Source organism: Haliaeetus albicilla, chromosome 22 (genome assembly GCF_947461875.1).
Source record: "Haliaeetus albicilla chromosome 22, bHalAlb1.1, whole genome shotgun sequence".
In the NCBI taxonomy this organism is placed as follows: Eukaryota; Metazoa; Chordata; class Aves; order Accipitriformes; family Accipitridae; genus Haliaeetus; species Haliaeetus albicilla.
In genome coordinates, this window is record NC_091504.1 from 15,479,494 (window position 1) to 15,505,374 (window position 25,881).

General features: G+C 40.8%; 2 protein-coding genes across 5 annotated transcripts in view; one reads left to right on the forward strand and one right to left on the reverse strand.

Moving 5' to 3' along the window:
* Positions 1-15,314, reverse strand: part of PDXDC1 (pyridoxal dependent decarboxylase domain containing 1) — a 34,849-nt gene extending 19,535 nt beyond the window's left edge. The window contains exons 1-6 of one of the 3 annotated variants that reach the window (XM_069809988.1): positions 15,170-15,314; positions 7,080-7,153; positions 6,462-6,527; positions 5,107-5,190; positions 4,049-4,195; positions 1,064-1,253 (exon numbers count right to left, since the gene is read on the reverse strand). In XM_069809988.1, the coding sequence (XP_069666089.1) occupies positions 1,064-1,253; positions 4,049-4,195; positions 5,107-5,190; positions 6,462-6,527; positions 7,080-7,153 (561 nt within the window). In that variant the 5' untranslated portion in view covers positions 15,170-15,314. The other 2 variants (XM_069809990.1, XM_069809987.1) reach the window with 2 other exon arrangements.
* Positions 15,315-16,555: 1,241 nt separating this feature from the next.
* The window catches only part of BMERB1 (bMERB domain containing 1), a 74,833-nt gene continuing 65,507 nt past the window's right edge, over positions 16,556-25,881 (forward strand). The window contains exons 1-4 of one of the 2 annotated variants that reach the window (XM_069809993.1): positions 16,556-16,964; positions 19,032-19,102; positions 20,324-20,353; positions 20,517-24,805. In XM_069809993.1, the coding sequence (XP_069666094.1) occupies positions 16,574-16,964; positions 19,032-19,102; positions 20,324-20,353; positions 20,517-20,696 (672 nt within the window). In that variant the 5' untranslated portion in view covers positions 16,556-16,573 and the 3' untranslated portion in view covers positions 20,697-24,805. Of the gene's footprint in view, positions 16,965-19,031; positions 19,103-20,323; positions 20,354-20,516; positions 24,806-25,881 lie in introns of those variants that run through there. The other variant, XM_069809995.1, reaches the window with a different exon arrangement.

A 25,881-nucleotide genomic window follows, 5' to 3' on the forward strand; every position in this document is an offset into this window, starting at 1 on the left:
ACCATGACCAACAGCTTATGTAAAGCGTAATGCAATCTAGAAACAATCACTTGTTTAAAAAAAAAAAAAAAAGAGTTAGCATGTAAGATCCTTTCAGTGGAAATATTCAGACAATTTCTCTTCCTCCCACTCTATCACTGCTGCAAAACACAGACTGTAAATGCAACCTGAAAGTATTTTTTTCCAGACAAATGGTTTGACTTTAAACATACGGTCCACTACAGCTACTGAGGTTACCCCCAGTATGGACTTTGCTTCCTTTGCCTATGTTTTATAATTATGTTGTAAATCACAATTATTAACGCAATACCAACATACTGTATAACATTTTTGTATTACTAGCTTGCAGATATTTGGCTGGCATCAAAGTTTGGTTTCTGAGGTTTGGCTGGCATCAAAGTATGGTTTCACCTTAGACTCCCTTCCCCTCCCACCCCCTGTTGTGCTGCTGTTTAGTCACATTGCTATTGTTTCTTCCATGAGGAAAAATAAGTAAGTTTTCAAAATCAAAGTTATGCTTTTCCTAAAATCAGTGTTTTTGAGGCCAAAGCTCAGTCCTCATTCTTCAAAACGCCCCTTTTCATGCTGTGTTTCAACAGGCAGACACATCATCCTAAGTCTTAGAAACATATATAATTTTATAAACTATAAAAATCTACTATGTCCATAGAAAGGCAAAGAAGAGACAAGGATGAAGGGAATCTGCTCATGAACAACACTGATCAAGTAAATGTGTGGAAGGAACAGGAAAGCTGCAGAGACAGCCTGCTCAGCTTGCTTGGGGATACATTTATTCAGTCAATACAGTAGCATTGGAAAAAATCTCAAAGAAGCTTCACTTCTAACAGTGGAAGTTCGAGGCAGACACATGGATCTAAAGGAAAACTTCCATTGGTCCAAACCAATTTACAAGACTGCTGCCAGTACTGTACCAGACTGTACTGCAAGTACCAGTCTCCTGCAGGAAAAGTCTGAATATATTTCTAAAATCTAAATTTCAAGTAGGCAATATGAAGCCAGGTAGGTTCTACTTGCAGCTAAAACCCCAACTGATTCACTTTACCTGATTGCAGAGAGCTTGGCCCAAGCCTGTTCTAGCTGCAGAACTAATGTATATGACAGGCTGCTTAGTATATAGCACGTTAAATCCTTCTATTGTATAATCTTCATAGCGTGTGTGAATAACAAGTCGACAGATTTTTAGGAGACCTTCACGATCATCTTCATGATAATATGCTGATCCATTTTCATATCTGCAAGAAAAGCCGAGTAAACATGACCAACAAAACCAATAGTCAGTTTAGTGACTAAAATAACACTGACAGTAAAGGAGCTCAAGAGGACAAAGAAGATGGATAAAAAAACCCTTCTATTTTCCCAGGATAAAGTAGAGTAGAAGGAAACTTGATGAGATAGGCTGAGATTAACAATGAGGGAAGCCTAATATACATTTTCATTTAGACTCAGACATAAAGTAAGAAAGAAAAAATATCTGGGTTCCTAAGGATTGCCTTTACAGAGTTCAAAACCCTGCTTACTAAGAGCAGTGTGAAACACATGAAAGGCTTCATCTGGTTTTAATATACACGTAAATTCTGGACCCTAATTTTAAAGAGACTGCAACCTGACATTCTTTAAGTTAAGTTAGTAAAATTGGAATGAGACACATGAAGGTGAATGGGCAGAAACTTGCAAACTTTATTATGAAATCACAAATCAAGGTATTTTCTAATACCCAAAATTACTGATGTCATTTGTATTTTAGAGTTTGTACTAAATTGTGGTCTTATTTTCAATCTATTCAGCACACAGCAAGACAGTTTTCCAGATGTTTTAAATACATGAGTTACATAAATTAAGTATATTTTTCCCCAGGAATATTTTAATGATTTTATGGCTATTTTGCCTTCAATCTGATTTATTAGGCATATTTCCTTGGGGCTTGCAGGGGTGTGTGTCTGCTTCTCCCCCACCATTTTTAACCTGTTTAAGAATCAAACTCAGATCAGCGTATTAACATTTATAGTCAAGAAACGGGCACAAATTAACCAAAGAAGAGATAAGGTATGGGTGTTGTCAATTTATTAAACAACTTGCAAGCTAGATTTTTCTTTTAGCATTTTTGTGCAACACTGTTGTGGTTTAACCCCAGCCAGTAACTAGACACCACACAGCCGCTTGCTCACTCCCCCCCTCCCAATGGGACAGGGAAGAGAATCAAAAAACAAAAAGTAACTCATGGATTGAGAAAAGAACTATTCGATAACTGAAGTAAAATGAAATATTATAATAATAATAATAACAATAATGAATATAATTTTTTAAAAAGAGATGAAACCCAAGAAAAGACAAGTGATGCACAATGCAATTGCTCACTCCCCTCTGATGGATGCCTGAGCAGCGATCTGCCCCTCCTGGCCAACTCTCCCCCCCCATCTATATACTGTACATGACGTTCTATGATATGGAATATCCCTTTAGCTAGTTCAGGTCAGCTGTCCTGGCTACGGTCCCTCCCAGCTTCTTGAACACCTGCTTGCTGGCAGAGCATGGGAAACCAAAAAATCCTTAACTTAGGATAAGCACTACTTATCAACAACTAAAACATTAGTGTGTTATCAACATTATTCTCACACTAAATCCAAAACACACTGTACCAGCTACTAAGAAGAAAATTAACTCTATCCCAGCTGAAACCAGGACGAACATGTAAGTCAGTGCCTTGCACAATTTAAGAGTGGCATTTATCAACAAATTTACATACAGGCCCTGAAACATCTTAGGTTATCACAGACTATCTGATGCACAAATACTGCTAAGTATTCCAGAGTTAAACTCCAGAATGACCCACATGCAAACATTTACTTCACCTTTACACAACAGTTCTGTGATCTAACACAGGCAAAGGGAAATTCCTCTAGTGTTGCTCATAGCCACATAAAATGTCAAGAAGCATGAAGCAGTTCACAGCACAGTATTTGTTCAATGCTGTTGCCTATGGGTCAAAAAAGTTTGGGGACCACAGTTCAATAGATACCCAGCATTAATCACAAAATCACAATGTTACTGAATATTTGATTCAAAACAGAAATATTTCTTTTTGTTAGCCATGCCATTTAGAAACATCACTGACACCCTCTCTATATACACATACATTTGTCAAAATAGTGGATTATCTGCAACTTCTCAAATATCATCATTGCACAAGGTTTCAAGATCTTTAAGTCAAAGACAGATAAAAATAATCACTGAATTTATAAAATAATTCTGATAGAGGTGAGCCCATCAATGTAAGAAAAATCCTTTGTAATTCTAACAACTAAATTAGGGTTAACTTCAGTTATATTTTTACCATTTCATCTTGCACTGCGCTAAAACAAATAAATAGATAAATAAGTAAATAAATCTCAGTAGCACTGGCAACATTTTATGAAAGATACAGTATCATGAAAGGGAAAAAGCAGTTTGGTTTTTTTGCTTCAGGAAGAAAGGAAGGAATTTCTCATCAGTCAATCTCCCCACTCCGACACCTCCCCCCAGCTGATCTCCATTCTTCTTCTCTCCTAGAACAGTTTAAGATATCTATGGTACATGATGAAACAGGCATTTATGAAATATTTCACTGTAGTGTAAATTTCATTAGTGTCACCTACCATACCTGGAAAAATAAACTAGATCCAGGAAGAGCAATGAAAACATATTTTAAAAACAGGAAGTACCCCAAGTGTCAGCAACATAGCATATGGCTCAAGAAAGAAGAATTTAGTTAAATGTTTGACCAGCCGTATGTCTGCAACTGTACTTTGGTCCTTACCTCCACCATATAACTGTTATAAAAGGATTTTTATGGCAACCATGTTACTAATAAGTTCCTGCCATTCAAAATGCAGTCTTTTTTTTTTTTAATTATGTGTTGTGTTTCAGACCTTTCAAAGAATATTTGTAAGTTTGTGGCAGTGGCTTCTTTTGCTGACATCTTCAGTCCAGCCACACATTTTTAAACAGTTATCACTACCAATTCATACATAAGTTATTCGCAGTGACTCACCTGAAAAGCCTGCAGAGCCAGAGAGTAGTATCAGAAAGGATCCTTGTTGTAAGTTTTCTCAGTCTTTCCCTGTCTAGCACTGATATATAAGCAGCCAAACTATGTCCCAGTAGAGCCATGTGACCCTGTTCACCAACATTTTGAAGTCTGCAAGCCAAAACAGAGTAACTGCCAACTAAATAAAAGTCATGAACATTACAGTAATTTTAGGTTTGCGTGTTTTTACTGTAGAGTGGCAGAATTTGTGACATGCAATTTTAACTATTTAGCAGAGTGGAGTACAGTATACCACAGTCACCTTCCTGTCATTGAGTATTACATACTAAAAAGCCAGTGCAGACAAAAGCACTTGCACTTCACTTGGCCTAGCTGCTTACAGTAACACCTCAGCATCTTTTTTAGCCAATTAAATTGCATGAGTTGGAACGAAGCACCTTATCTGCACTGGGACTTTAAAGTGTGTTAAACACATACCTTTCTCTCCTCATGCAGAGGAAACTCAAAAGGCTTATTATTAATATCTTTAGAGGTATAGCATTCATTAGTTTGTTGGGGGTTTTTTGGTTTGTTGGGGTTTTTTTGGTTGGTTGGTTTTTTAATCTCCAAGTTGTTTTTCAGATGTTAGTTTTCAATAATCTTCTGCAGATTAGTTAGCATTATTTCCATTTTACAGAAAAATGGAAACAAATTTTATTTTCTCTTTTTTTCCTTTAAAATCTACAGGGAGAGATGGTAAAAATATCGGTATTCAAAGTTCTATAAGACTTTCAGACTTAAAACAACCTTCAGAAAGTAGAAAACAAAATGAGCTGTCACATCAGAAACAATTCCCATGTATAATTCAATTTAGTAATTAGAAATGAAAGCTTTAAAATTTTAAGAAAGCCAAGCCTAATGCATTATTCTGGTTCACTGTATAATGTAAGTTTCCTTTAAAAAGTTACACGGTTGCACAGTTATCTTTACACTTTAAAACACTTAAATGTATAAGTTCTATAATAATCAGAATATAACAAAATCAGATATCTTCCACATACAATAATTCATATTGGCTTTACCGGTAGGCCTGTGAAGTTTCCTCTTCCTCCTCTCCATGCATTAGGTTCTGAACTAACTGAAGTATGCTCACCATATCCTGGCCACTGGCATACCAAGGCGGGGAAAACAAGAGTCAAAAAAAAAAAAAAAAAAAAAAAAAGTAAGTACCAGCATCCAACAAAGAGGCCATCTGGGACACTGCATGGTAAGACATGAAGACAACACTGCACTTTTACAGAATGCTGAGTATAGCAACAAAAATGGTTCCTTGCTCTCAGAAAAACAAATAATGAAGACAACGTTGCTGAATTAATTAATTCAAAACCCTACTTAATTATAGTAGGACACTTCAATAAGTATGAACTCAAACCCACATAAAAACAAATCTACTGAAATCTGAAAATTTGGACTGAAAAGTTTGACTTGACAACATTTAATTGCTTATTGCTACATAGCAAAGGAAGGTTATAGCCAAGGATCCAAATTTCTCTTCACATGATCGAGCTTCGTCTCACAAACGCAGCACATCTGTTAAACTACCACCTACAAATATTAGTTTCTGGCAAACAAAAGCTACATTAGACTTCTGACATGATGCACTCTAACATGGTAAAACTGGAAAAGATCCACAACACTTTATTTGCATAATTCCAACTAAAATTTACAGTAGCATAAGAACTTACAGTCTGACAGTTGAAATTGCTTTTTATTCTTAAAAAAGCTAATTCAGTGTCTCCACTCAAAACCAAGTTTAGTTTATGTACACAAAAGACTTAAATAGATTTTGCAATACTTTCTGAAGTGCTAGTTTGGGCTCCTGCAGGATCATCTTCCAAAGAGGTTACAACCAATTTAACTCTTAGTTTTCAGGTACAATGACCTTACCTGCCTTATGCACAAGAGCACCATATAATTTTTTAAGACAGCTGTGCTAAAAAGGTGGGGGGAGGGTGTTTTGGTTTTGTTTTGTGGTTTTTGGTTTTGGGTTTTTTTCTCAGGTTTTCTACCTTATCAGTCTCAGTTTGGTTTTTTTTTTTCCATCTGGGTGTTTTAATGAATCTTTATTCTATAGCACAAGTTTATATTTACTTTAAGTCTCAATCACAGCTGTAGGCACCAATACTTGATTAAATTCCAACAGTTCAAAATTTCAGTCACCCAGGACAAGTAATCTTTTTTTTCTTTTACATATGTGAGTACGGAAGTAGTTGGTATGAGGATAATCTCCCCCCCCTCCCCCTGCCCCTACATGAGTATGGAAAAGGTTGATAAATGTTCATGTTTGCATTAATACAGAAGTTGCTTGGAAAACAAACATGTTACACGTATTTTACAGATTCTGAAAAGTAAAGAGCATTATCTAGTTATCACCTACCTGCCTTGGAGTGGTCCAGGAATATCCTTCCGTGCATACTTCTTTTCATTTTCTTCCTCTGCTTTTCTAAGTTAGAGACACAAGAATAAACTATGTATTTAGTTTATGTTTTATAACATCAAATATGTAGTTGACTTTGACTTGCAGAAATACATACTGACATGTTTGCAATCTATGTAACTGACAACATTTTCATAAGTAAATCAGATGAGACCAACACAAAAGTTTAGCTCAGACTGAATTAAAGAGCTCCTAAGTTTTGGGGTTTTAGTCCTTTAACAGAAAATGTCAAACTTACAGAAGAGTCTCATATATATAGGAACTAAAAGTTACTTGCACAGCAATAAGAAAAAAAAAAATCTAACATCTCTGAAAAAACAGACTTGCTGGACTTGCTCTGAATATTACAGAATATGCATAAAAATATGTACATTCATTTTAAAAATCCCATCATTTGAGAAACAATGGTGATTTGTACAGGTGTAAGCTTCAGAAAGACAATATGGACTTAAACTACTATGAAAATTAGTTCTTTCCTGCTTAATGACAGCAACATTAATAATCCTCCCCTTAGCACAAACAGCTATTGTTTTTGTAGTTGTTATCCTTTGCACATACCTTTGATTGTCTTCTAGCATCTTCATTGCTTCATTCAGATTCTTTCCCATTTCTGCTAGAGTAGGGTCAACCATCTTTCAGGGAAAAAGATAACAACTTTTAAGAAAAGACCAAAAAACATTTATCTTACTACTGTCCCCACAACATCCTCAATACAAATTCATGCATCAGACAGATTCTTTTAATTAGTCTGTGTGTAGTCATTTAAAAATAACAATATGTTGAATATCCTGAACTCAAAATAGACGAAATGAGAACATACTACTAACCTAAAATAACCCAAAGAAAACTCAATTGTGATGTGGATTGATAGATCCAATTTTTTTCTCTACGAGGAAAGTAATAACTTTTTCTGATGAATAATAAAAGAAAGAGCATCAGAAGGCAAGAAGGATTTGAGAAACGCAAGGTGTTCAAGTAAGTGCTCATTATAATGCTTTAGCTAAAAAATTAAGTATGTGCCACTTTAGCCCAACTGAATGATGTTTTTCTTTTTCATAACCACTCTACATCAGCAATAAAACTTCAACTATTCCCTTAAATGTAAAAATTCACATGCAGTCCTATCCAAAATTGAAGAAAAACAAACAAACAAAAAAAACCCAAAATCAAAAAACCTGTTTAGGGACACCCTAATCTTTCTACAGAGTATGGGAAACAGAAAATACAATCACAAGTCTTTCAGTGGCAAATCTCATTTAGAAATTATCCTTTTACTTCACCTGAGAACTCATGTTTCTCCACCAAAAAACCCATTACCATATCCTCAGTTAAGTTGACTCGACAGTCAACTCTCACGGTGTACAGACTCTCAATTAAAAAAAAAACAACTAGCCCCTCGGCCATAATAGTAACAGAGGGAAAAAAAACAACCATCAAAAACCAACATAACACCCCCCCCCAAACAACCCACCACCAAATGAGAGAGCGATCAGTGGATAAGTACAACACTATTCTTACAAGAAAGTTACCTTCTAGAAAATAAGTTGTTTGGGAAGCTAAACACTGAAAAATTTGATGAATGCAGGCTTTAGTCATTGAGCATTTTTATGCAAATTCAGGGGAAATTTGCATAAATTCACAGTTGTTTATTTTTTTTTTAGATTGCCAGTTCAACTAAGAGGTATTAAACTTGCAGTTCAACTAAGGGGTATTCAAACATGTTCAAATAATAATTCCCAGAAGAGGTTAAAAAAGCCAACATTTCTTACCTAGGAAACACAAGAAGATACCGTTCAAGACTGTTCTAGCAAAGGCAGAAATAAAATGGCAGTCTTCCCTGCCATTTCCCCATTCAGGTTTCCCTGTCAAACTTTTACAATGGTAGGTTTCAAAACACATGAGAAAATGCCTAATCCAAATACTCTTGTAAATCTTTTTTTTCCTATTTGTGGTACCTTTAAACGAATTTTTAATCTTAACTTACTGGAGAGATGCCCTTTAACTAGACAAAAGAGTAAAACTGACCTGCAGCAGGCAGCTTAAGAAAGACTGACATGCAGAAGAGGCTCATCTTCCAGCAGTTGTAACCCTCTAGCTACACAAAACAGGTCAAAAATTCCGATTTCACTGCTGAAACCAGGTAACAACAGACACTTGTTAAAGTGCCTGTCAGGATGGAAGAGCTTTAAAAATCATTGAACTTATTCCCCGTGAACCAGTGACAAGTTCAAAGCCAAGTAAGTAGTATTTTCCAAAGAACTGCTTTTGCTTTGAGGGAATCTCTTTTACGAACTTTAAGCCAAGAAGCCTGTCAGAAGCTTGTGACACTGACACAAGAGATCTGGACAGGAACATTTATCCATTTAAGGATTAGATGCCATCTAGAAGCTTCCAGAGAATGTGAAAGGTATCATCTGGCAGAGTCTGATTTACCTATAGTGATCAATACTAAACTGTATTTGAAAAATAAATATACCCCAATATGAAGGTAGAAGGTAACACCACTGACAAGACCCATCACATTAGACAGCAAAAAACCCTAAGATACTCACTCAGGTGACCCTGTTACAGAGTCTCTTCTCCCTTCCTCTGCTTCCCAAATGTACTGTAAGCAGAACCTCCATAAATTCAACATCAACACATCTTCAAAAGATAGGCCCACATACCAAAACCTACAGTAGTTAACCCTCTAGACTGCTGCTAACGTTGGAGTAATGCTGGGGGTGGGGGGTGGTTGTTAAAAAAAAAAAAATCCAAACCAAGTTTAAATATTAAAGTTACACTATCCACACTGCAGGGATATAACACCTTGTCTGCTACAGTATTTGACAAACGGTACTCCTAAAGGCTTGCACACACCTTCCATCACTGCTGATGGAAACGCATGCATGCAACTGTTGCACATGTGCAACACAGGCAAATACGTTTGCTCATGCAGATGCAGACACAAAAGCAAATTCAATCACAGAAGGTAGTGGGATTAATTTACATGAGGATTTTACACTATTTTTATCCAGAGGACTGAACAAGAAAAGAAAAAAAAAATTAAGTTGAGAGTTACCATATGTTCAAAGACTATTTTTACCAAAATATTGAGATTTAACTCATATTATAGCAAGTGGTAGGTGGCTGAAAGAATCAGTAGCCAAGCATGGTCATACTGGATCAAACCAAGAATGATAGCTCTCTGTATTCTGTTGCTTTAGAAGTAGCCAGTAACAAATGTTTGGGGGAAGAACAAAAGAACAGTGGAAGTATTCAGTAATATTTTCCCACAAGGACTCCCAGCATTTAGCAATAAATTTTTTTTTTTTACACTTCTGGATTCTACAACATTCACTGGCTATGAGGGCCACAACTTAATTAAGCACTGAGTGAAAAAGCAGTACAAATACAAAAAGATCAAGACCTCATCACAGAGATCAAAAAAATATACATACACTGCAAGCATTTGATACTCAGAATACAATATACATAGCTAGAAGAAAAATTTAACTATGATCACTGGCAATATTTCCATACATTTCCAGTGGTTTCCAGAGTTGCACCTCACTGAAGAAACTCTGAAAAGAAAACTTACTTTAAAAAAAAAAAAATAATAAAATCAGCATTGCTCCTGGGAGCCTTTAACAGAGTGGTTAACTAGACATAATTTACTGACTGTGACTCTCTCCCATACTTTAATTCAGATTGCTGTAAAACATGATCAGTGCTTGGAAGGCAGCTATTTGTTTGAACCTTCCTCAGCATCACATGCAAATATTCAAACAGATCTATCATAGATGAGGACACAAGATGTAGAGGCATTACAAAAAGAGCTCTGAGCTGCTTTTTTTGTTACTAACACAAAATTCACCTGGTGGAATTACATGAGATGTTAAAACCTGCACATGCTTACCTTGTGACTCATCCTGTCTCACTTACTAGTAATTACACATGCATGAAACACTTCTGCCAATAAACTGGCAGAATAAATACATAAAATACAGTTTTAAAAGTCCTAAGAAGTTACACTAAGCTTCATAAAATGCTATGAAATCCAGAAAGTCTTTGAATTCTGATGTGGGTTTAATTGGAGAATGAATCCCTTCTGTTTTTTTCCAATTGCTAAGTGGATATGCAGCAACTTATTTTCTCTTCTGAATTATGTGAAGCAAAAGAAAACCTTTTACTGCTGTGTACTGAATTTTATATATGCTTCCTCCTCTGCTCACATTAGTAAGGGCATGGAGGTGGGAAGCAGAAGACTATCTACTTATTTTAAGCAGCAACTTAAATTTCTTAAATAAGTAGAATTTTAAGAATAATAGGTGTGGCAAAGTTGCAGCAATGAACCACTCGGTTAAGAAAGGTTTCTGAACACGCTTTGATGACATGCTGTAACAAAGTAGTACACTGCTTTAGTTTTGTCTGTAAATGAGAGCAAGTGTGTACAAAATCAAATCAGTAATAGAATACTTTTTTCATGTTCTTGAACTGTTTTTAAAAAGACTGGTGGATGAGTTCTTGAATACTACCTCCTCAACCACAGGACAACGCACTTTTTGAGGGGGTTAAAAAGGCTGCATTAAATACTGTATTAGCCTTAGTTTCTGCACTCAGTCCTTCCCCTGGTATCACAGGATCTGACGCGGATCAGAGTTAGGTGATCCTTTGACCAGAGGAGTTACAAGACATGCAGTGTCTTTTCAAGCTCTAAGGAGGCACCGGCCACGGCTTCTTCCTTCAAGGTGCCCATTCAGCACCCTGACACCTCCTGACTCCTTAAACCCTTCAAAGACCCTGACATTCACTATGTACTTTGACTTCTATCATTGTTGCCTTCAAAATGTGTTAATCCAATTCACTAAGGTTAACTTGCCATAGGTTTGATTTACGTTTACTTCCCTATTTTGTACCTAATCTGTTACTATTTTTTTTTTAAGCACTTTGAACTGTAAACTGTTTCCAGTTTTACACACAATATGTCAAACCTTTGGGTCACTTGCAAACTGGGGAAGGATAAGGGGCCATTCTCCAGTTGTGAAAAGACTGAACATTAATTACAAATTCAAAAAGGAGAATGTTGCTTCATATACCAATGTTTTACTACCTTGATTTTGCACTTCCATAGGCTGTACTCCTAATGTAAGAAAGGGATGATTTTTAAACAGCCAACATAAATTATTGTGTGTCAAAGAAACTCACAGGTGTAGCTCATTACATATTTCATGAGAAGTATGCCTCATTTTCCCAATACATTATTATATTTGCCTAGAAGAAAGTTTTACCATCAAAAACCATTCTCAACAGTAAATTAATCTTAATCTTAAACAATATCAATATTCTTCAGCCAAAAGAATACTGTGTTTATTCTCCAGGCTAAAAGAAGTTTTAGATAACAAATAAAAAAAGCAGCTATTTCATGACTGTTAGGCTTGAATGAAAATGGCACTGTATCACCACAAGGGTTCTGCTTATAGGTATTTGCTTTTTTAATCTTTATGACTTCCCTGACATGCAGCAGGATTTGCATGTAGGTCTGCTGTCACTGGTTTTCCCTAAAGTTACCAGGATGTTGTGGTCATTAACACAGTAAAAGAAGACAAAAGTCACAGGCTGAGCAAGAAACCAAAACAGGTTTTTTGTGTTTAGGGAAAACACTTCTGTAGAGACAGCAAGAAGTTTAGGTCACTTCTATCAAATTATAAATGGAGGGGCTGGGGAAATCATAGATCTTTTAGCCTAATTTCTGAAATTTAGCACAGGCTTCCAGAAGAACTCAAATTTGAAGTTTACACCCAAAAAGATTTCTTGATTTCAGATACAATTCATTCTAATTACACAACTTATAACACACAATTTTAATACATTAAAAAACCCCAAACATTTGTCTGATAAAAAAAAAATCATTTGCAAAATCAAACTCTGAGATTGTTGGTGTACACACCTGTGTGTCAGATTCTATGATTTTCCTCGCAATCCTATTGAGCAATGTTTTCAATTCTCAGGAAGTTTCTCATCTGCTAAAAAAAATCTTTTTTCCATTTGCAAGAACCTAGTGACTGTAGTCATTTAATGTCACCATCCATTACAGATGATTAGGTAATTCTACCAAAACGCTGCCTTTGTTATGAAAAATACAAAATTTTGATGAATTTTAATACAAGTTTAAAAGTACTTATCACTGACACCCCAAGAAGCTACATGTATAAATACATAAGGAGGAGAGAATCCATGGTTCAAATAAAAGACAGTCTCAGATGTGTTATGATAATGCTTAAATAAGCATGAGATAAGTGGACACAAGTTCCCTGAGGATAAACATATCCCAACTTGGATGAATTTCAAATTCATTTAGGAAGAGGGCTTCTTATATATCATGCTCAAGACTAGATAAAGGGCAGATTGTACAGGTTTACAACAATCTTAACCAAAGTCTATTTCAGGAGGGCACTAACTGCTAAGTGGCTAGAAGACAATAATTGTATGGTGACATGTTATTATACAGAGGACTACAGCTTTTACCATACATGTGGAAAAAAGCCATGATAAACAAGAGAGGAAGTAAAACAAATGATAACTCTTTATATACATCTATTTGCATATATTGAAAAATCAGACATCCAAGTTTTTACAGGGCCCTCACCATTATAGACTGCTCCTTACATCAAGAATACAAATAACAAAAACATGGACTTTTATTCTGTTAAGAAATTTAGGTATTTAATTCTTACACAGTATATCTATTGCTTCTTATGATGACGTAGTCCAACAAAGTTTATAAGGACTTTGTTAGTACTACAGGACAGACACTTGCCCTGTACTAGTGTGCTTTCTTTAAATAACTGCATACTCTACCATTATTCTGCTTGAGTCCAGTTGATAAAGACCATATTTCAAACGAATATATTCAACTAAGTGTTACTTAAGTAATTAAAACTTTTCAGAACAAGCAGCAGTCACTGTAACTTTTGCCAGCACTAGTAGAGAACTTAAGCTTTTAAAGGCTACCAAATACTCTTTAACACTGTATTCCTCATATGGATTGTAATATATCAAACCACTCTGCTACCAACTCGTTAACCACATCAGAAAGATACTTCCTGAATTTCCTTACTATTCATTTTACTAGAGCACATCCCATTCAAACTTCTCTAGACAATTCCAAAGATTACATAAAACCGAACATGCTGCATGTAGTAAATGATGCAAAGGGGGAGGATGCATTAACATCTGTTAAGCACGTAAATTATTTCAAATGTATACTGTCCTCAAAGACATACAACGCTGGTGATAAGCTATGTTTGAGCAGCCATTCCATCCTCAGTTCTAGGGCAGGTCTTCTGAAGCACAGCAGGTGCCACGAAAGCCAGCAGAAGTGCGGCAGGTCCCAGGTTACTCTACCAGATTCTGACTGACTCACAGTGACAAAAGCAAAATATGTTTTGTCATTCACTTACGGTATTACAGAATCAATATTTGCCTCGTACAGTACACTGGACAGAAGAGAGGAAACACAAGGCAGCAAACACCTCCAGTATAAAATAGGACAAAAAAGTCCAACAATATTTTCCCTACTATCCTGCTGAAGGCTAACATCCCCAGGAAATAAGCTCCATCTTCTTTTTAAGAACACAAACGAAAACCCCCTCTCCTAAAGCATTTCCTGGTAGTTATTCAGCCTTTTCACAGATCCCGGGCACAGAAAGACGGCGTTCGCACAGGCGACGGACGCCAAGCGCCGTGGCTGGGGAGCGGGAGGGGGTCCCGCCCGCGGGCTCCACTGGTGACTCGAGGCTCCGTGAGACGACGTTGACTCGGGCCCGTGAGGAACAGCCCCCCCCCGCGGAGGCGGGCCGGGAGCCCCGCCGGAGCCGCGGCCGAGGCGCTGGGGAAAGGCCGCACCGAGCCCCGGCCCGCCGCTGACCCCGGCTCCCCCTCCTCGGCCCCGCGGCGCAGCCCGCCGCCCCGCCAGCGGCGCGACCGCCGGGGCCGGCGCGACCGCCGGGGCCCGCTCGCCCCTCGGGGCCCGCCGCGCCTCAGCCACCGCTCCGCCCGCAGGTGCCCCGGGCCGCCCTCTCCCCCGCCAGACCTTCTCCAGAGAGGCGTCCATAGCCGGCGGGGTCCCCGGTGCGCGCCGCCTCCCCACCGGGCACTTCCGCCTCAGCCCCGGCCGGCTCCACGCTGGCAGCGCTGACGAGGCCGCGGCGGGAGGGGCGGGGAACGCGCTCACCTAGGGAACGGCACCAGGCCCGCCCCGCGGCCGAGAGCGCCGCGGCGGACAGGCGGGCAGGATTCGGGGCAGCGGCACCAGCGGAAGGGGCGGCGGGGCCGCGCGCCGCGACAGCAGGGCGTGGGGAGAGCGCGGCCCGCTCCGTGTCCCCGCACACCGCCCGCTGCCGTTTCCCGGGCTCCCCCCCCCCCCGGCTCCGGCTGGTGGAACAGTCCCGGAGAACGACCGGGGAGGTGACAGGTACTGGCGCATGCGCAGCGAGCGCGGCGCGGGCCGTGACCGACTGCCGCCGGGGCGCGGAGCAGGGAGGCGAGAGCTGCGCGGAGGCGCCGCCGCCGTGTCGCGGGTGCGAATCCCCGCGGCAGCGGCGGGTCGTGGCAAGCCCCCCCCCCGTACCCCGTGGGGGTTCCGCATGGCTCCAGCCTTCGCAAACCTCTCGGCCGTCATCCCGGTGTCGCCAGCTCGGCCTGCAGGGGCTGGTTAACGGTGGCACCGAAACCCTTCCTCCACGTAGGGGTCCCGCGGGGGGACGCTGCGCAGCCTCGAAGAGCGGCTTCGTCCAGGCTCGGCGGGAGCCCCGAGCGATACCCGTCTCGGGCAATAAACCGCCCTGCCCCGCCGGGCCGGGGACGTGCCCCGGGGGGGGCGAGGCGGCGGGAGCGCGGCACGCTCCGGCCTGCGGGCTCTCGACGGGCAGGCAGAGCCGGAGAGCCAGGCCCCGTTTTGCAGAGCTTTACTTCTGTTCTTTCAGGCTGGAGTTATTTTTCGGTACATATCCCTCTTCCTTTTAGCGCCATTTCTATTATTGAATAGCACAACTTGCAGGTTATCACTGATGGTGTGGTTTTCGCACGGCCGTGTCTATGCATTGGGATGACACGCTGGTGAAGGACAGCTCGTGGGCCCCCACACAGCGCGTCTCCCAAGCACTGGGCAGCTCGCTCCACCTTGTTATTAAAATGTATTTCAATCTACGAGCCGTCCATGCCTATTTATAGTCATTCCTGGAGGATTTCGTGATCGTTTCAAGCGCATTAATCCCAGTTACTGTTAGGGAATGAACTACCACCTCCTGCCTGGAGATGGTTCCCCAAGTCAAGCCTGAGCCCATTGCCAGGGCCAAGGGGAAACTGCGGGCGCTCCCCGAGGCCATCGTTGTCTTCTGTGGGTAAGGGCTGCCGCGCAGGACACGACCCTCCCTAGCTGCAAGCTGACTACGTGGACTTCAGATCCGCTTTGTGGCGATGGTTCTGTGCGTCCAAGGCTGTGTTCACGTGTGCCTTGAATAAACATGCATCGCTTCTGGCTTTCTCCTCAAATTGTCTCAAGTGGCAGAGGGCAAAGTGGAGGAACGGCATGGGCTGCTGCCGCTCAGCAGGTGCGCATTGCCCCCGCTCAGTGGGGTAGCAGAAACCAGACTGCAAAACAACAGCAAATTGGAAAGAAAAAGCCATAACCTACTCAATGTAAGCAAGCAACAAGGAGATAATGAAAAAGATAATAAGCAAACAGTGCCTAGTTTTCACTTGCCTCTTAATTGTTGCAGCAATACCGCACATGCCTCCATGGTGCAACTTGGACCAAAGCCCCGGAGACGCAGTGACCTACTTCTGAGTGAATGCGTAGCCACGTGAAAAATAAGCCCACGAACCGAAGCCCGGGTGCCCAGCTACCACCTGCGGGCCCACCGGAGACGGGGGCGGCCGAGGCCGGGGCACCCCGCGAGGTGCCGGTCCTCCCTGGCAGGGGCAGGGGCAGGGGCAGGGGCAGGGGCAGGGCCGGCGGAGGCGGCCCCCAGGGCGGGGGGTAGCCCTGGGGGGGAACGGGGACCGCGGAGATGGCGAGGGCGGCGGCGGCGGGGCCGGGGCGGGCCCGCGAGGAGGAGGCGGGCGGGCGGAAGAGGCGGCGGGGGATGGCCGGGGCGCTGCTGCGCGGCGGGGTGCGCCGCTTCCCCTGGCTCTGCAACGTGCTGCTCTACGGCGGGCTCTTCGCGGCGGGCGACGCGGCCCAGCAGCTGTGGCGGCGGCGGCGGCGGGGGCAGCCGCCCGACTGGGCGCAGACGCGGCGCGTAGCGCTGGTGGCCCTCGCCTTCCACGGCAACTTCAGCTACGTCTGGCTGCGGGCGCTGGAGAGGGCGCTGCCCGGCCGCCGCCCGCCTGCCGTCCTCGGCAAGGTGCTCTGCGACCAGCTCCTCGGCGCCCCCGTCGCCGTCCTCGCCTTCTACACGGGTGAGTGCCGCGGCCGCCCGCGCACCGCCATCGGGGGGGCGGCGGCGGCCGGAGAACCCCGGCCCGCGCACGCTGGGTGAGGTCTCGGCGAGGGCTCCCGCCGCCCCAGAAGAGCCGGTGCGGGGCTGCGCGGTCCTCAGGCAGCGGGCTGGCTGCGGGCTGTGGGCGCCCGCCGGGGCGCTGCCGGCACAAGGCCTCGGCAAACGCCGCGGCCGCTCGCAGAGCCGCGCTCGGAGCTGGGGAGCGGCGGCTGGGGAGCGGCTGGGGAGCTGCGACCGGGGGGTGCTGTCCCCCAGCATGTGCGCAGGGCAGCCCGGCGCAGCGCCGCGGGCGCTGGGGGGCTTCAGAGCTTCAGGGGAGGGGGTGCCGTGCCGCGGCGGAGTCCGGCCTTGGGCTTGGTTGGGCCGGTGGCTTTTCGTGAGTCGCAAGGGAGTCAAAGCGCCTTACAACGACCGTACGATCCGCGTCCGCTTGAATCGCTCTGCTGAGTTCTCGACGTCAGCTGTCTCGTTTCCAAACCACAAATTAACTGTGAACGTCAGGAAATACTGTAGTTCAGCAAGTCAACTGTACCGTCTTCTGCTGCGAGAGTATGTAGAAACACAGCATGCTACTGATGTATAATCTCAAAAGCTAACAAATCAGAGGAGACGTTGGAGAAGACTGGTATCCGTTTCAAAAATAAACGTGAGAGAGTAAGAAAAACAATAGGTAAGACTAGTGTAAAACAAGTCTCGCACTTAATTTAAACTTCACGTGGAAGAGGAGCAAGACGGGTACTCTTTTTGCCTGGCATTAGGAGATCTGCATTTTATGACCCCGACAGCTAAATCATTCAGTTTGTGATTGAAGAGAAATTAAGTGAGGGAAGAAGTCAAACACCAGATACTCTCAAAATCCTATCTGCCTGTGTCAGAATGTAAGCAGAGAATTGCCCAAGGACCAGAAGGATTTGAAGGACCACAAAAGGAATGGTCAAAATCCCTGAATTGGGTAGCAGTATGATGTAATAGCAAAATAATGTATCCATTGAGAAGAGATACTGATAACTTTGTGGCATACAAGTATCTAGAGAGATACCCCAGTTGTGCTAAGCAACTTTGGGCCTCTGCTTTTGTGTGAATGCGTAGCTTTTGATTTTAGATTGATTTGCTAAAAGCATGTTGTCCAATACCTTTGCTTAATGTACGTCACGCCTTCCAGTTAAGGTGGGTGGTCTTTGAAGAGCTGCTACATCTCTTAGAAAGATGTAGTCTTAATTTGACACCTGAAGATTCTCATCACAAGGCTTTATTATTTTGAACCCTTTAAATGATATTTCATGTGATGAGAATTCATTCAGTTAATTTATTTCAGTTTCCATGTGTCTAATATGTAATTTCAAGTCATACTGCTTTTCTCTTGATCCTGGGTGTAATGGGCTCCCAGCCTGTTGTGAGGTTGTGTTTTCCTAGAATCAAGAGGAGTTTGGATCAACTAGAATTTATTTAAATTTTGGAACACTGCATGTGGAGTGTTAAACAGGTAGGTTTTGAAACTGTTTTCCTTGTCAGTTCTAGAATTTGGATTTGATGTAGTTATCTGCGAAGGTAAAAAAATCACACGTTGATTATGGCCAAAATAAAAAAAATTAGGTGCCCTTTTCCACTGACTTGTGGTCTGTAGGCACCTCAAGTCCTTTAAGGATCAGAGCCACTTCTGGCAATTCAACAATGTGCAGAATGCCTTATTCTCTCTATCTCATGGGTGTAAAAGGTACCTTCCATCATATCTGTTCCACTGCCATACCACTCGTGAGTTATGTGGCAGTGGAACAGATATGATATACCACCTATACAGTATATTACAGTTGATCTGTGATGTCAATGCTGAGAGCCAGGTCAATAGATGAGGAGATACGATGTTGCACTATTAGGTAGCCCAAATGGTATTTTTTCTTTGCAATGATACCAGCTTTTCTTTCAAAGCCATTGTAATATATTTTGAGAAGAGTTTGGGATATAATTGGAAGAAGTGAACATTTAATTTTTGCAATTTTTCTGATTGCTGTAAATATTTTGCCACTAGGTATGAGCATCCTTCAGAGGAAAGAAGACATCTTTTCAGACTGTAAAAAGAAATTTTGGAACACATATAAGGTGAGGCAAGCAATTTGCTTATCTCCCAGCTAAGCAAAAAAATAGTATTATTGGATAAAATATTTGAAATATTCCTTCCTCCAACAGCCTTTTTCTCACTCCGTTATTTGATTATGTGTAGGAAGCTTTAAGTACCAGTGGTCCTGTGAAGTCAGAGTAGTCTGGAGCAGGCATTACTGCCAGATGGGTGAAATGATGCCATTTAAAAAATGTACAATGTTTGTATACATAACACTTGCACCCAGCTCTGTTTGAATGACAGCCCTACAATACAACACGAATTAAGATTGTGCTACCTTTTATCTTAAGAAGTACCCACGCACCAGTGTTTAGTTAGTAATGCGATTGACAACACTTACATGAACACCTGTTAAAATCATTAGTTATAAAGATATCTTTTTTAGGAATCATTTTCTGCCTGTACTTTCAGTGACAGTCTTCTCACTTTCAGAAACACAGTTCCTTGTTTTAAGAAGACTTTGGTATAAATAGCTGGTTTTGGTTTGCATTTTTTCATACACAGGAAAAAATTATCCGTGCTACCTCAGAGCTGGGCAAATTAAGAATTTTAAAGCTTTCTCAGGTGCAAGAATGATAGATTAGCAGAAAAAAATAATCGAAGGAGAAACTGTGACGCATGTGAATTTCTCTTCACACTGTGGAACTATAGGTAGGATAGAAAAGGATTATTTTTATTCCTATGGAGGATGATTCTAAAAACAGTGCCCACTATATCCTATCAAACATAAGGTTTCTATTGACCTTATGTTCTATGAGTAAATTATCCATTGATTTTTGCAAAAAAGCCTTACATGTATGAGTAACTAGAAGGAGCATTGCAAGTGTGAAATAAATAGTGTTCAGTGGTATTTTTCATTCATGGCTGAAACAAATGTTCACATATTTAAACATTTGTTCATCCATCTGGTAAATGTGCTTATGTATCTGGTGTCAGGTGACTACGAAGACTTAACTGTTCTTAGAGTTTTGTATATAAAATGAGTTAGAATAATGTGTTTGAGAAACTCCTAGCATAGAGGCTTATGAAGATGATTAGAAGTTTAATATTGCAACCTGTAAGTTAAGCAACTTAATTTACAATTGAACAGCTTTAATTAACTTTACTCAAATATGTTTCAGTCTTTGCTAAATGGGGTAAGAAAAAATGAATCTTTGTGGTTGAAGTCTGTAAGAATAACAAAGGATTCATTTTCATTTCAGACGGGACTGATGTACTGGCCTTTTGTGCAGGTGAGTTTTTAGGGTAACTCAAGTGAGCCTTTCTTTCTCATAAAACCTGAACTGATGCATTTATAGTAGATCTAACCCAGCGAAAAGTCAGTGGAGTTGTTGGGTGTGCAGGTGTAAGACCTAATAACGAGCACTAACTGAGCTCTCTCTCCTTCCAACACAGCTGTCAAACTTCATTTTGGTCCCTGTTTACCTGCGAACAGCTTACACTGGGCTCTGTGGCTTTGTCTGGGCTACCTTCATTTGCTTTTCCCAACAGAGTGGAGATGGCACAGCAAAGTCAGCATTTATATGGCTCCAAAGAGAGAAGGTCAATGCAGATGAAGAATCATCAGAGAAATAAGAACTTTAGTTCTGAACACATTCTAAATTGTTAAACTGAGTTTATGAAAGTCAGTAAACCACACTGCAGCCTCATTGCTGTGTTTAAAATAAACAGTTATCTCAACATTTGTTGGTTAGTATAAGCAGTGGAACAGTTTGTCTTTGTGCCTGTTTATTTTTCGTAAAAGAGGCCAATTGTATATTGGCATTTAATTATTTTCATGCTGCCAGCCCATCTCTTCAGGGAACAACTGACTTACAGGGCAATGTAAGCATTTGCTCATCATGTCAGACCGCCTCACTGGGGAGAAATATTAGCTGTAATTTAATTTTCAAGCAACTTGTAATTGCTAGAAAAAGGGGAATGGAACGTTAAATCATCAGTTGTTGGACTTGACAATTGTTATCAGTGCAAGATTGCTTTTGCAGAACAAAATTTAATGGATTTCTTATCTAAAAAGTGGCATTGAATCTGTTTTATCCAGAGAAAACAAAAGTGCTGTGTTTTGTAGGGACCACTTTTCTATAGGGGGAAACTTGCTTTATTCTACATTAAAATCTATATAAAACATGAATTATTTCATAGAACATATAAACCTGAAATATATTTGTAGATCTTTTGTCTTAACTTGGAGAATAAAGATAAGTAACTTTGGTCAGAGTTCTTTGGGGTGGATGCTGCATATTGACACCTGGGCAAAGCATCAATCATAAGCAGCTCCTGCACGATGGAACCTAACTAAACACTGCAGTGAGCTTTTGTTATATCTGTCAACGACTTCTTCCTTTGCCCCTCAAGGGTCAAAGTATTGAAGAGCACATGGGAGTCTTGACACCTGGACTCTTTTCTACTGTTTCATTATGTTGAAGATATAATTATGATTTTGAAGAAAAAGAGCATGGGAAGGAAGGTAATGTAAATAATGCCAGAATCCATCTCAAAACAATCCAGCTATATATAAGGGACTTCCATGTCTTCTTCAAATGGCTTTTAAACATTCCTATTCATAAAAGACACTGGGTAACTACACATAGGAGGCTAGGAGAAGGTGAAAATTAATTATAGACCTGCTTTGTCAGCTGAGCATCAGGTCTGAATGCAGGTGTGCTCACTGGTATTTTTTAAAGGTGCATATGTATCTCAGAACAGGAACTGTGCAAATTTCTGTGATTGCAGTAAGTTGAAATCAGACCAGTGAAGAAGCCCTTGGTTTCTTAGAATGGCATTTTATGCCTTGAAGTTACTAAATTGCAAGCTTGAAACAATATCTGATGTAACCCATCTTGATGATGATTGTAAAGAGAAGACTCAACCCTCTCTGTTACAATAATAATAAACCACTTTGAGGAATGTCTAAATTCCTCAGTCTTGTCTAAATAGTAAACCAAAGCCTGTTTAGGCTATAAGCATACATTCCTTTGGCCAGCAGTTGTACTACTTCATATATTGTTTACAGTTATTTGCCACTGTGGGAGCCCAGCGCTGCTTATCTCAGACAGGGAAAGGGATCATGCAAGCCCTGCGCACAGGTAAAATCAACTTGTTTAGCATAACCCAGTGGTCAAGAGTGATGCAAGGTACCTGTGTGGCTTTGAATACAGGACTACAGCAGATGGGAGGAGGGTAGATGGTGGGGGGGTGCTTCTACAGTCTGTTTTGCTGGCAGACAGGTGGAGGAGGTAGCTTCCCTTTCAGGATAGACAAGTCACTGCAATTCCATCTTCAGCTGCACAGACAGACCTAGAAGATGACACCTCCCTATGATCTTAAGGTGGAATTAATGTTAATTTACTTTTGACATCTGCGGTATGGACATCTGCAACTTGTCTGATCAGTTTAAGCTCCGTTTACAGTTAGTGGAGGAAAACAGGCAGTTTTAGACATCTGTTTTAGGGTATGGTGAATTGTGCACTGTGTCTATTTCTATCTATAACAGAGAGTCTCAGATGACTGGCTGCTGTGTAGATAGCTTCATTGTAGATGCTCATATTTGGTGAGTTGAATTCCCCTGCCTGGTGTCTATCTTACATGTCCCTATGGGAGCAATTTAGTGGGTGCTGCTGCGTGAATCCCACAGTGTGAACTGGGCAGTCCTGATGCTGGACATCCCAGTAGGAGTAGAAATCCACAGAGGAACTAACTGCATTTTATCTGTCTATTTAAAAAATGAAAGATGACTGAATAGATGTTTCAGACAGCAATAGCTGTTAAATTGTTATTCTGTGTATAATGTCCTCAGGATAAAGAAGCAATTTCAGTAGTGTTTTTTCTGTTGATATTTTTAGGATCAGAATAGCGTTTTAAAGTCTGTTCTATTCAGTAAGCCTTAAAAGTTTCAGATAAGGTGTGCTAATTAAGTATTTGAATTTTTTTTACAGATGCTACTTATTTTTATTTCTGCTTGTGCCTTAAGTGTTTAATGATTAATAGAATTCTCTTGGAGAAGGGAACTGGAAAATAATGACATTACAAGGAGAGTGAAATAGTGTTGGTTTGCTGTAAGTAGTATGTGATGTTCTGCTGCAACTCTGTGCAAAAAATATTTCTGCATGGCTATAGTTGGTAAAACTTAATCCCCAGGTGAATCAAGAATTTAAAACTATTCTCATGATCTGTATAATGCTGACGCTTTTCTTCACTAGGAGTATTTAATGAATGGAAGATCCATCTTTTATTTTAAATGGCTTAAAAGCCTACACAAGCTGTGCTTTATTGCTGTATGCTTTTGTACTGCTAGCTTTTTACTTGGGAATTTGAGCTAAATCCTGCTTTGTCTTCAAGTTTTTCTGACTGTGGGCTTCAGGGTTTCTCTCCATATTTCTATTACTGGAAGTACAATTCTTTCATGTAATGGAAGCCTGTAGCTGTTATATTTCAGTAAACTTTAGATTCTGCATAATCCTTTCACTTCCTCTGTTTCTCATGTTAATGTTCTTGACAGTTAAGTAGCCCAAGTCCCTTTCCACATAAAAAAATCATGTTGTTTTTTTTTTTGTCTAATTATGAGCACTGATTGGTCGTTGAACATTTCAGACCCACATAATACAAAACAATGAAGCTGTGTTGGGACAAATTCTCAGTGTGCATAAATTAATGCACCGTCTAAAGATTTTCTGCCTCTGTCAATTTAGTCTGAGGACCTAACACCTTAGTTGTTAAAGACTTTATTATTTCTTGACAATTTTTTGGCTTAGAAGATTAGTTTCACAGAATAACAGAATGGTTGAGGTTGGAAAGGACCTGTGGATGTCCAGCCCAGGTCATCTAGTCCAACCCTGTTTGACACATATGAACTTTTGTTTGCTTCGTCTAGTAATTCAGTAATTTCTTTAAAAAACAAAAGAAAAAAAGATAGGCAAGACTTGTCCTAATGTCTCTCCACCCTTTCAAAAACATTTGTAACGGCTTTATGACTATTTCAAGGAATTGCACTGATCTTGTATTGCCAGCTGAACATGCAGATTTCCATAACCAGAAAGATTAACAGAATTACACATCATGTAGGTGCTCAGGAAGGAGGGAACACACTGTCAATAACTAGGAATGCATTCAGGTGACATTTTCATGTCATGGGTTCTCTGTAACAGTAAATGGGATGAGAAGACATTTATATCAGGTGCAGTTCCAGCTTATTATTCTGGATAGCTGTGGAGATATAGAGTCTGAATTTGGTAAAATGAGAATTTCAAATGTATTTTTCTACTGCAAATGTTTTATGCAAATGAACCTCCTGTGCTTACTAGTATGCAAAATACATCCTTCTAGGCTTGGAAAATTCACCAGAAGGCCTCTGTCTTTTTCACACCAGAAACAACCATCCAGTAACACAGCATAAAATAACCAGTTTCATACTGCAGTGAAGGTGAAACTGCCTGTAGTTTGTTACCATATCTGATACATTAAGTTCTCTGTATAGCACAACCTTTGAAATCTATGCAGCCTCAGCCTTCTGATTCTCTGCTGTAAGTGCCAATGCTTTCTGCTCGTGCTGCTGCCTCTACTGCTAGTGCCAATCCAGTGAGATGCGCAAGAAATACTTGAATTTTACTAAAATAATTAATTTCAGGTTGACTGAGAAATGTCTGTGCTTTTGCAAAGGCTTAATAAACATTAAATGATGTTCTTTGGCTCTGTCTGTCTTTAAACAGTGTGTGTATAAACAAAGCCAGGTCTTACGCTAAGTTCTTATGCTGTCTTCATGGACCACACGCAGCGAAAAGCTCAATTTGATGTCATAGACCTTACCACAGCAGTAGAGTAAAAGATAAGCAGGGATTGTTCATTCCCTGTAAAGCTTAGTTACATACAATAAGTCATCTGCCACTTCTGAACAAATTCAGAACAGAACTCCCATTTTCAAAGCCTTATGATGAAGCCAGTGGACTTAATTTCTCTTTTATTAAAAAGAGGTAAAACTTTGATGTAATTATCTGTTTAAATAATGAATACATTTGCAGAAGGAACTGAGGAATTCAGGCAGGAAAAAGATATAAAAAACTTTTAAATAGAACAGAGGTTGGCGACGGGGTCCTTATTGAAGGACTGCACTTGTGTAGTTTGTGTGCGATACTCTTGGGAAGGAAATGGTTCAGAAGATTTGAGGCTGAAGGGAGTAATGTATTCCACAACTGGAAGAGAGACACCACCTCTATTCCCTGCTGTAACTTGTATATTTAGAATGAGGAGGAAGCCTTGCGGAAGGGTTTCAAGTTGCAAAATTCTGTTTCATAGACTTCATGGCCAACAGGGACAAAAAAGATCATTCAGTCTGAATCCTTGCATAATGCAAAGCAAAGCGTGTTCCCTCAGTCAAACCCCTTGATGTCGAGTCTCATGCCATCTTCTAGAAAGGTATCCAAAGACTTCAAATAATGGAGGATCTTCTGCATCTCTAAGAAATTATTTATGTATTTTTACAAAATTTTATCACCTTGCTAAATCAATCTAGCCTTAACATTCTAATAAGATGTTGCTACTCCCTTTCTGACAAGATTTAAAGACTTGGTACAGCAGTCAAAGCCTTCTGTATGCATGTAGTGGTAAACTGTTAAAATTTTTATTTAATCCTTGGGTAAACTAAATAGGTTTAGCTCTGTTAGCCCCTTGCTAAATCATTCTTCGAGCTCTTTTGTGAACCCTTTTTTGCTGTGCAACCTCTGATTTGAAATGTAGGTAGTAACGCTGTAAAGATTAATCCCAGTGA